The sequence below is a fragment of the Pelmatolapia mariae genome, linkage group LG20, assembly GCF_036321145.2.
Source record: "Pelmatolapia mariae isolate MD_Pm_ZW linkage group LG20, Pm_UMD_F_2, whole genome shotgun sequence".
Taxonomy (NCBI): domain Eukaryota; kingdom Metazoa; phylum Chordata; class Actinopteri; order Cichliformes; family Cichlidae; genus Pelmatolapia; species Pelmatolapia mariae.
In genome coordinates, this window is record NC_086244.1 from 20573784 (window position 1) to 20586113 (window position 12330).

General features: G+C 36.7%; 1 protein-coding gene across 1 annotated transcript; it reads left to right on the forward strand.

Moving 5' to 3' along the window:
- The first annotated feature begins 5835 nt into the window (after positions 1 to 5835).
- Positions 5836 to 10122, forward strand: LOC134619239 (cadherin-like protein 26). The gene is made up of 13 exons (XM_063465010.1): positions 5836 to 5880; positions 5978 to 6070; positions 6178 to 6321; positions 6429 to 6576; positions 6812 to 6978; positions 7084 to 7218; positions 7291 to 7476; positions 7657 to 7874; positions 8645 to 8790; positions 8895 to 9122; positions 9227 to 9442; positions 9766 to 9863; positions 9958 to 10122. The coding sequence occupies exons 1-13, from the start codon at positions 5836 to 5838 to the stop codon at positions 10120 to 10122; spliced, it is 1989 nt and encodes a 662-aa protein (XP_063321080.1).
- The last annotated feature ends 2208 nt before the right edge of the window (positions 10123 to 12330 follow it).

Consider the following 12330-nt stretch of genomic DNA (forward strand, 5'->3'; position numbering starts at 1 on the left):
TTTTGAAAGATAAAATATGAAACATTAATATACTGTTCAAAAAATTAAAAGAATTTTCATTTTTAATCAAAGTATAGCATAAAGCACCATCAAACAGGATATTGATCTGGTCAGATAAATAGCAAAAGGGGTTGTTTTGGTGTTAATTAAATTAATCAATTAAATAACAATAGGTTCGCTTAAGAGGCAACAATGAGAAAACCCCCTAAACAAGAACGTTACTAGCAAAATACTAAATAACATAAATGTCCACAACTCAAAATGCTGGGTTAAAAGACCCAGACCATGACATTTTTACTGACACAGTGCGTGATGATCACAAGAGCAAAAGATGCATGTATGATTGTGATCACACAGACACACACGCCATCTGGTCTCTTGATTTGTGCTGTAGCGCCATCCACACACTTTGTGGTTGTTTGATCATAATCTTCCTTCTATTCCTGGGTTCTGGTCAAACAGAAACTTTCAAGATGTTGCAGAAATTGTATCTACAGTGGTTATTATGTTGTGATGTAGCTGTAATTATGTGGGTCATCTTATCTGTGCCCAAGTCACCAAATCAAGCTTGATGAAGTTCTGCAACCTTGCTGAAAAGATGGCTGTACACGTATCACAAGTTTCCCTATTCATGGAAACTTCTGATCACAAATAAATGAGTGACAGAGTCACTCATTCACTCTCACTTCAGTTTTAATTTTAAACTGGTCTTATCTTACACAAAGTGTACGTGCAAAATTATTTGGACAAATTGCATGCATGAATAAACAGACCTGTGCAAACTGGAAAGTCAGCCAATCTAATCTACTATCTAGCAATTGTGGGCAGGTCTTCTTTGCTCTCTTAGTTAAGCTGTCTCTGATGCTCAGAGCACTTCAAGCATATCAAGGAGTGTGGAGCAAGATGAGGATAATTACCCTGTTTCTGTTGGTAGGCATGACATTCTAACATAACATAAATTGAGTGGTTGATAGTTTTTCAGTAATAGTTTTTATATTACATCGAATACATTTTAAGGTTGCATCAAACTGCATAGAACAACCTTATGCAAAGATCAAGGTAGATAGATGAAAAAAAGCAAGCAGAACTTATTCTATGCAGTGTGTTACATATTGTGAACCAAGGGCGTAGATTTGGTTTTGGCATTGGTGGGGACGGATGATTCAACCACCGAACCCTGCCCTGTTTCTTTTTTTTTCTTTTTGTCTTTGCTTCTTGATAAAAAAAAAAGGAGAAAAAAACTTGCCTGTGCATTCTACATGGATTTCATAGTTTTATATGTGAATTATATAATGTTAAATTACTATTAAACAAATGACTGACTAAGTATTTTAGACTTTAGTTTACTTCAGCCATATTCTATATAAATCAGGTATCATACAAAAATAAAAATAGCTTCAAATACAGTCATGACAATAAAAGAATATGACTTTAAGGACTTAACAACATTAGTTCAGTTATAGTACACCAACATCTCTGATACATTAGCACTAAGGGAACACTGAATGACCTGGTGGGTTTTGTCCATAAAACTACTCATTTAAGATTACCACAAAGTAAAAGATCTTTCAGCAAAATTATGCAACATTTTAGCCACTATTGCCCCGATCAAATCAGTGAGCTGGGATTTTTTATTCTAAACATGAACTACTGTTACAGCAACAGACATGGACTACTGGTGCCCCACACAACAACTCAATGTCCACTATGTGAAGGAGCCAAACACATGCCTTCTCCTCTCGTTAACTGAGATAAACTGCTGGCATATTTGTTTTACATCTATACTGTCCAATCTCTCCTGGTGGACATGGCAACACGTTATTCATGGTTACATATAATTTTAGACTGATGTGGGCCAAAAGGGAGCTGATTAATTATAATGTAAGTAAAATAACACAGATATTTGAGGTTTACACAGCTACATTCTCGCCTGAAAATATATTAAAAGTTTATTTTGCGACCCAGAAAGATTAATAAGAGTAATATTAAAACTAAGTAGCTGCAGCAGTAGTAGCCATTGATGGAAACTTGAATTGGCTGGGCCAAGCTGGGATATGGTTTTTCAATTTTGTTGTCCGGGTGGAAAATCGGGAGAAACTGGGGAGAATGGTGGCTCCGGAAGATTTTCGGGAGGGGCACTGAAATTCAGGGTTCTCCCGGAAAAATCTGGAGTGTTGGCATGTATGGCGTAGCATAGCCTGTAACGTTATTATGACGGACACATTTTATGAGTGAACTTGACTTTAAGTGACTTACAGGTTTCTTTGAAAAATACTTTCTTATATCCAGATTCTTCCTTTTTGCTGCCATCCTCCTCTCCTCCTTGCAGGTCCTTGCAGCGCAGGCTTGCCGCTGCTAAAACTAAACAGAGCTCCCTGAAAGGCACAGCCAATCACATTGGCCTCCAGTAGGACTCCAGTAGAGGACGTAATTTAACTCTTTCTGCACCGCTGGGTTAATGACACGTTCACAGATCGTTTTTTTCTTTCTATCGGGTTTATTTTTCTTTACTGGAAGAGATCAAATTATTGGTGGGGACAATTCAATAATCGCTGGATATTGGTGGGGACACGTCCCTTCCGTCCATGCCAAATCTACGCCCTTGTTGTGAACTATGAATGTTCCAACAGTTACAATAAATACAAAAAAATTCATATGTTCAAAGTGAAGTGAAGTGAAGCAGTCTTCTAATCATCTGAAGGTCACTGGATTGTGCTTTTTCAGATGCTCGTGTCGTTCTCACTCCCGCGGCGTAGCATACCGACGTTTTGTCACGTCCCGTGGCGTTCGAGAGGAACGCGAAAGGTGACCTTCTGCGTTCTGATGGTACGCGCCGGGTTATGGCTGAATTCCAGTGGAATGACGGTCCCGTGGTAATATACGTTTCAGCCATGTATTCCAGCCCTAAACTTAACCCTATCCCTAACCTTAACCATAACCCTATTCCTAACCTTAACCAGCACAGAAATGACATGAAATAGTGTTTTCCAAAGCGATTTGAAGAAAATGAACAAACATGTGTAGATTGAGTCCAAATGGTTCTCATGTTTTCTCATTTTTCCGATCTCGTCATTTAGGAACGTGTTGGGTATCCGAAAGCGTAAAATGTTGACGATTTGTCACATAGCGTAATATTTTACGCTTAGGGAGTGAGAACGTGTTGGTCTTTAACATGAGAGTTTTTGTATATGATGAAAATAAGCATAATGACTAACTTCACTACATAGTTATAGTTTATATCCTCAAAAAGAAAATGTAATGCATTGACTAAAAGTCTCACTCAGTTTCCAGTTTTCATTTATAACATTTCATAATGTTCTAATTGTTTTTAATTGATAAATTGTTTGGACTGCAGATAGACCTGTTCAACTCTTCTACTACAAAGCCATGCTGTTGTAATTGATGCATATGCAGAAATAAGCAAAGCTTTCCCTGAAAAAGATGCCGTCTTTGTTCTTTTACACCAACGTATCATCAGAAATGCAGGCCTTTGAGATTTGCTGGCACTTTCTATCTAATGCTTATAAATAAGACGAATCTGCGACTAGAAACATTTGCTGTTTGTTATGACAAGTTGAAATTTTGGCAAACAACACCAGACAAATGAATTTAGTCATCCAATATTATTATAACATTTTATAAATTTGTGCACAAAACAAAAAAAGCACTTTATTTTCACAGAACTAATCCAACATTAAAAACGGCTCTGGCTGTGAATTTTTTTCAATACATTTTTTTTTAAATCATCCAAATAACAGAGGTTATGTCCTATTGAAATTCCAGGTGTATACTTTGACAGAGGTTTATTTGTAGCATAAAAAACAGTGAATACAGTGCATGGGGAGAGCGATGAGGGATAGCAGAGTGTGAATTGTAGTGACAGACAAGCTATTGATCCAATACCAGTACCAGCATTGGTATCGATAATATCAATATTTGTATTGGTCAGCCCACCCCTAGTCTTGCCTGTTTTAGTGCCTATTTATAACTCAACTGAATTAATTGCCCTACAACTGAGCCGTTGTACCTATAATAAGCGAAGAATAGCTGGATATCTTGATATACATATGGATAATATCAACTGGTCTCACATGGGACTTTACATACTGCTTGGATAGCTCTGGACTGCAGCAGCATACTTATTTTGTTGGTGGTGCTAGTGCCACTTCTATTCATTTTACTGGCTTTAATCACCACATCGTTTCATGTGAACTTAACTTTCCAAAACAATCTGCCACATGTCATTTCATTTAGCATTATCAAGGACATTCATTAAAATGCTTTTTCAAGTGGTATTGACAGCATCCTCAGCATAAACGTTTGCATTTTGCAAACATGACAGAGAGAAATGTCAGGTAATACAAATAATGTTTCCCAGTGTGTCCCTCGTGCCATCCAAATTTTTCAGACAAGTTGCCTATTTTAAAAAGTGTAGTATCAACTGAATAATCTTTTCAGTTTTCAGCTGTTTTTCAAAAGAAGCCACAGAGTCGATGGTGCGTAGAGGGGGAGGTAAACTGTTCCACAGTATTGGTGCTAGGGTTTGGAAAGCATGATCCCCTGTTGTTTTCAAATGGGTCTGTGGAATAGTCAGAAAACCACTATCAGTGGCTCTAAGAATCCGTTTTGGAGAGTAAGGGTGAAGAAGGTTGATGATATAAGTTTGGGCCCCTTCTCGCGAAGACATAAAAGTTAGAGTGAGGATTTTAAACTGATATCTGTACCAAACCTGAAGCCAGAAGGACTTTAACAAGGGATTGATATGAGTGAATTTATGGGTTAACAGCCTTGCTGCGGCCTTACTGTCTTGAGCAAGAATTAAACACTCAGCCTTGTCTTTGTTCAGCTGCAGACAATTGTTTGGCATCCTATGCCTAATGGCAGAACATATAATGAAAATAACAAGGGGCTTAAAACTGATCCTTGTGGAACACCGCATCAAAATTCAGCTACATCTGACCTAAAGTTTCCTACTGAAACCAAAAGTGATCTATCCGCCAGAAATAAGTTGAATCATTTTAGGACAGATCTTTAATGTTTTAATTTAAAGTAAACAAAATTAACCAGCAACTGATCACTAACTCTCTCTCTATACCAGTTCCCTCTGGCCCTTCTGCTCAATCACTTTTGTGTTTGAAAATTCCCTCTTTTGAAATATCTGGCCTGTCAATTAGACTCTCTTCCTACTTCATAAAAGCCTCTCTCTCCACAATATTTGTGAACAACACTACTCTCATGTCTTCTTCTCTACATTTCACTGCACCTCCTGCCAGCTTGACCACCATGAGGTTTGTGCCTTTAGTTGCTCTGCTCCTGGCCCCAGAAGCTCCCTCTGACCAGATGTCTGTTACACTGATGCTTTTCACTTTCACATTCCATGTAAAAATTCACTTCTTTAAACTGGCATACTTCCTTTGTTTGCTATCTGTCTGTCATACAAATCCTCTGTTTTTAATAATTTTATACTATCTTTCTTATTGTTATTAGAATGTTTTTAACTCCTCTGTTTAACGTGATCTTTAGCATGTTGAAAGGTACCTAAAATAAAAAGTATCATTATTATCAAAATTAATAACAAACTAAGCCCTTGTAGTGACATAATTTTGTGATTGTTGGGGGTTTCTTTTTATTATTGTAATACGAAGCGCCTTGAGGCAACAGCTGTTGAATTGGTGCTATACAAATAAATTTTAATTGAATTTAGGAGTAAAGCGGCATCTATCAATTATCAAGGAGTTTTATTGAAGCTGAAATTGTTTTTAAACCATCTTCATGATAGTAAATATGACTCTTGCGATTATATTTTTCTGTTGGATATAGGTTGTCTTTGAAGCCATGGCAGATTCTTATGGTAGCAACCATGACAGAAATTCTAAACAGGTAAACGTTGTTTTTATTTTGTTTTTAAATTTTGTGGAAAAAAAAAACTTTCTGTAGAAAATAAAGCTGTTGTAAAGTTTGGTCCATATTTTGGCAGGATCTCCTGGTGCGTTCCAAAAGAGGATGGGTCTTATCTACAATTGAATTAGAAGAAGAAAAGGACGCACAGTACCCCATAGAGATTTCACAGGTAAGGAAATTATATGAAAGAAATAACTGACATGATAAATTATATGACTGGTCACTATGGACAAATCTAATATGCCAAAACTAACAGCCTGATTGTATCTTGACCAGATGTATAACGACAAGATTGAGGGTAAAGCCTTTAGGTTCCTTTTAAGTGGTGAAGGTGTGCCGGACGTGTTTACGGTCAATGAAAACACTGGAGCCATCTATGCACATAGAAAAGTGGACAGGGAGCAAAAGCCACTTTACCATGTGAGCTAATACTGGAATATAAATTCATCTGATAATAAACACAACTGATATCGATGCTTTTTAAGTGATGCAAAATGTTTCATTTGAGTGTTTTTTTTAAACCACAGATCAACTTTGATGTCTTGGACAGAAATACGGGTGAAAAACTAGACAAGGAACTAGCATTTGATGTTGAAATACAAGACATAAATGATAATCCACCCAAGTTCTCTCTTCCTGAAATAACAGTTGATGTAAAGGAAAATATACAAGCACGTGAGTATGCTGTTTTGTAAATAACTCATAGTGTGCACTTTGATATTAAGACTCTCTGAGAGAATATATAATAATAGAATCATTATAGAATCATTTCAAACCAAAGTCTCATATTTCATCCTTCTATAATCATACTACATACTTCTATAGTTATGCTTTCCTGACTGAAAACATTTTCTTTATACCACATTTACTCTCCAACTCTCCTTGTTTGTCTTTACCCAACTTTTTAAAGGCGTTTTGCCAGTTACCCTGGTGGCCACAGACATAGATAAGGAGAACACACCCAACTCTGAATTTGACATCACAATGGTTTCACAGAGTCCAGCAGTGCCCAAAATTGCTGTGCAGCAAGACGAAGGAGTGGCCCGACTCGTCTTGAAAGGATGTTTTGACTATGATGTGAGATTCATTGAGATATTCTCGCTAAAAAGTTAAATATACATGCAAAAGCACACATGGGGACTTTGCAAATATGTCAGATATACTGTATGTTATATGTTTCAGAAAGCAAAAAAGTATAAAATCATCTTACAAGCAAAAGATCGTGGAACAAAGCCAAAGACTCTGTCCTCTACTGCTGTTGTTAACCTGAACATTGTCGATGCAAACACTCACCAACCAAGATTCAAGGAGAGACAGGTACCAATTATTTGACTTACTAAAAGTGCTTTTTAAGAGGCACATACTTTTGAAATTTTTCCTTCTTTTTAGTACTACGGTAAAGCAATAGAAATGGAGACCAGTGATAACATTTTGAGAGTTGCTGTGGAGGATAAAGATACTCCTAACACTGATGGATGGCGTGCCAAGTACTCGATAATTGCAGGGAATGAAGAAGGAACCTACAAAATTGAAACTGATCCAGAAACAAATGAGGGTGTCCTGAGTATTGTCAAGGTAATTCTGCTTTTCTTACTCATAAACGTAATTATTTTATTCTGGGCAAACCTGAAGTCCAATAATCTTTTATAATACATAACATAATAAAAATCAACTGCACCAGTATTTAATTAAACTGTGTGTGTGTGTGTGCGTGTATGTATGTGTATTTGTGTCTGTGCACACACTTTCTTTCAGTCAAAGCGCTATGAACATACGACTTTAGTGAACTTGCAGATTGGAGTAAAGAATGTTGAAGACTTATTTGTTTGCCCATCACTGTTCGATTCAACCAGCATCATACTACACATGATTGATGGCAATGATACAGACAACGTGTACCTGAAGGAGGAAGAGGAGCCAGGAAAGGTGTTGTTCAAGCCAAAGGTTCACGATGTTGACTCTAATAATACCAGGTAGGGTGTCTACAAGCTCCCTATGAAGGTTACTCATATAAGTGTATAACACAATATTTTGCATGACTTTGCATGACTGTGCAGTTTTTCTTTATAAAGCAGTATGCTCAGACACTTATATAGTAATATAATGCATTGAAATTCATATATGCGTGTGATTTCACTACAATGTGCAATCAAGGTTTCTGTGTCTATATCTATGAAAAACATATCTTGTTTGGATTCAGTTGTTATTTCTGGTTGAGCAGCAATAGAGTATTCCCATTTTCTAAGTAAGATGTGATATGAACATGGAACAGTATCCAAACCTCAACTTGGGCAACCATATGTTTTTAAGGCAAAAAGCTTATTCTCTTAAGCAAAAATATTTCCTGACAATAAAAGTTGAGTTGGTTAGAAAAAAAATTAGTTTTTTTAATTATGTGCTAGTTCTTACTCTCTATTCCTCCGATAAACAAATACAGTTTTTTTTTCACAGCATAGGCATTAGGAGCAGTTTAACACACGTTTATGCACACCTAACTTTATTTATTATCCTCATCCTTTGCCTCTACTATATCCAGCTACACATGCATGATGTAAACTGCAGCTATAATTATGTATTATATACTAATAACTGTGCTACAGTACTTGACTGGCTCATCGATTGAGTCTAAAGTGAATCCAGGATTTTCCATTCTGCCCTTAGGCCATCACGTAAAGTGGAGACTGACAAGGATTTTGTTTGAATTAGAATGTATTCTTAAAACCACTCTCCGATTTCCATTTAGGTATGTGCTCCTAGATGATCCAGCTGACTGGGTAGCCATTGATAAAAAAACAGGAGAAATCACATCAACTAAGAAGCTGGACAGAGAGTCAGAATTTGTTGATGACAAGAATGTTTACAAAGTCCTCATAGCTGCCATAGATGACGGTACGAAGGAGCTTTACTGTAATCAAAAGTTAAATGGATTGTTTTTTTATAGAAATGCTTGGAATAATGAACCAAAGTTTTTCTATTTTGCTGTGGTTTCAAAGGTAAACCTCCAGCCACGAGCACATACACTGTCAAGATCCACCTGGCGGACATCAATGACAATACTCCTAAGCTGGTCAACAACAGCGCTGTCATATGTGGAAACAAGGTTAACAGGGTCAAGGTGCGTGCAAAGGACCTAGATGCCGATCCTTATAGTGGACCCTTCTACTTCTCTCTGGGGGATGATGAAATTCTAAAGCAACAATGGAAAATAGAACCTGAATATGGTTGGTACATTTACATATATGTAAACCATCATTATAATATATAATAAACAAAAATTTAACACAAAAAGCCACAAACCCTGACTCTATCTTCTCTCCTCACACAGGTGTGGATGCTTTTCTTTTTAGCTTGAAGACACTTCCTTATCTTAACTATTCAATTCCCCTGGTGATTATGGACCAACAGAACAAAGCTGGACATGATACTCTGGAATTGATGGTGTGCGAATGTGAAGAAAATGATGTTTGCAAAGAACCACCTTCAATAAGTTTTGGACCAGCTGACATTGGAGCACTTACTGCAAGATTGCTTATATTTTTGTGTGAGTATGGGGGGTTAACGTCAAAACATTTTTGTCCAGGTTGATTTCACTCAAAGAAAGACTTTTTTTTAGGAATACGCTAATCATAGTTAGACATACATTAGCAGCTCCTGAGCACGGTCTCATTTTTTTTTGTCACTGAGCAACTTCTCTTTGGCAGCTTGTGGGCACCTCAATGTTGGTAATATGAAAGCTCTTCTGGTTTACAGCCAGCTTTAAAGTGCCACTTAGGGGATTTTCTGCTACACATGGCAATGCCAGTTTAAAACACAAACATGAGGTGCACACTGTGTTCTTACCAACTTTTTCATGTGTGTCTGCAGCACTCCTAATCGTGTTTTTGTGTGTAAAGAAGAAGATTAAGAATGTGCAACAACATGAGGGCATGTACAACCAAGAAGAAGGGAGTTCTTCATGCAAGGTAGGTTGGTTGTGTTGTTTGTTTCAAATTCAAGGCAACAGTGTGCTCCACACAAGTGAAGCATCGTTTTTAATCTTTCTCCCTTTCGTTCCAGGCTGAGTCCACTTGTCTCCAGTCACCAACAGATAGTATAGTAGTGGCAGATGCAGGCGACAATGCAGGTGCTCATGCTCTCAACTCTGACAGTCTTCCTTTTTGGTGGATGACTTTTTCCCAGAGAAGCATCAGTCGTGTCGATTTGAACACGGTCATAGTATAGTCAAAGACAAGTTACATAAAATGTGTCTGTTAACCCTGCTTAAAAATAATGATAGTGATAATGATATTTTTCTTTGATAACAGACAAGTATGTAAACCAATGGTTAAGCTGTTTGCTTTATATACAGGAAAACATTTTTATACAATAGTGAATCAAAATGCTTACAACATAGATGTTTAAAAAAGTGTGAGTGAAGTACAGAGAAGAAACGTTTGTTCTTAGATGCACTGATCATGTTTACTGATTATTTGTGAAACCTTTGAATATAAGATACAGGTAGAAGTTTATTAAATAAAATTTCTGTAATAATTAATGTAGAGTTGTAAGGATATAGTATGCAATGTTTTCAAATATTGTTAATTTAAAATGAATTTAATTGGAAAATATACTGTAGGCTCTATTCCATGCTTAATTAACTTGTTCTTCCCAACTAGATATTCGAGACTGTCCTAGTAATGACAAATGACGTGTCTATCATGGTGAGTAAGAATTCTTTAAATATTTGTTTTCGGGTCAATCAAATTTCAAAACTGGATTTAGCTGTGTTTACCTATATTCCAGTACATAGTATAATTTTTTTATGAGCTGTTGTTGATATTATGAAGTTCGTACTAGTGATACAGTTCACAAAGGTTTTGGTTGAGATCACTGAATATTAATTGTTGTAATTATTAGATCATAGACCATTTGCTCTAATACCAGTTTTTACCCCTCAGCTGTAAAAGGCTGATGGGGTATTGTCGTCACCCCGCAGGCTGGGCAGGCAGACGGGAGGTGTGGACACCCAAGTTGTGAATGCAATCCAGATGTTAAGTGATGACATATACACCCTGCCACCTGGTCCCAACTACACTGTGTTCTTTAAGGCTGTTGTCTTTTTAATGTGTTTTAATGCTTTGTGTCTTGTTCTGTTTAATCTGAAGAAGCCCCTAAAAATAGTCTGACCTCTCCTGGTTTATATTAGCACTTTTCTGCAGCACGTTTTAGAGCTCAGTTTTAAAACCTTACGATGTAACTACAGCCCATCAACTCTAGATTTGCCAGACAACAAATATTTTACACTCTGAGGCTTATAAAGATTTAAATTGGTACGTGAAGCTCAGGATCGGGAATTTTTGATAGCGAATAATCCAAAGGATATTAATATGTATATATTCGTAGTATATTAAGGACTAACCTTGTGCTAGGGATGGATCATCTCAAATCTTCTCTTGACTGAAGTTTGGGCTGTTTTCAGCATCTTTTTCTTGCCATGCGATTGCATTTGTCTCTGCCCATCAGGGACCATCACGCTAACTTTTATTGAGGAGAAATAAGTTAGAGTTCATCCTCCAGCTTCACTGTGCAAATATGCTTATATTATCCTAACCATACCGCCGTAGCTAGCCACCAAGTAGCACATTATTATATCCTAGCTAGCCCAACTTTAGAAACCACTGCTGCTGTTTAGTTTTCTGCCTTCATTTATGTCCGAAGTGACAGCAGAGATGTAGGTTTGAATTTTTCAGAAATTTATAACGCCGTTAGGCTTCATAAACCCTGTTTTCATGGACGTCTAAATGCTAAACTTTGTTACACCTGGTGGAGTGGCAACACTGGTTATTTTATTAAAAATGAAAGAATACAGACAGTTTTTAACGCTCTTTTGTTTGGGAACTCAAGAAGTGTTTAGACCCGGAAATGGCTAAAAACGTCAGACTTAAGAGGCGAATGAGGTTTCAAATTGATCCCAGGTGCAACTACTAAAAATCTCAGACAAAGTTCATTCCTAGTTATCTTGACCTTGAGGTTTCTGAAAATCTTGTGACTGCGACAACTTGAGAACAAGGTGACAGACAGCATACTTTTTAGTATTTTTAAACATTACTCGTGTAATGCTGTTTAAGTGTCCAGAAAATAACAAAAACTTAAAACTGAGATTTCTACTTCTTTTGCAGACAGGAGTGTGAAAAGCAAGGGTTTTTGGGTTGTTGGGTTTCTTTCTTTTTTTTTTTTCCTTTTTTTTTTTTTTTACCAGCTTTGAAGCTTTTTTTCTTTTTACAATAATTTTTTACAAATCCACTTTTTCCAGCTTTTTTAAAATATGTTAAGGAATTCTGGGTTTTTTTTTTGTTAAAATCTTTTTTAAGAGAACATAAGTCTTGTAATTACTGAGAATGTGTTTTTATTATATGCCTGTATTATTGAGACCATAAATGCATCAAGATT

Bases quoted from the DNA above. Each gene is read 5' to 3' on its own strand.
- LOC134619239 (XM_063465010.1), top strand. From the start codon at position 5,836: ATGGCAGATTCTTATGGTAGCAACCATGACAGAAATTCTAAACAG. The intron at 6,322-6,428 runs GTGAGCTAATAC...TTTAAACCACAG, and splicing joins AGCAAAAGCCACTTTACCAT to ATCAACTTTGATGTCTTGGA. The intron at 9,123-9,226 runs GTTGGTACATTT...CTCCTCACACAG, and splicing joins GAAAATAGAACCTGAATATG to GTGTGGATGCTTTTCTTTTT.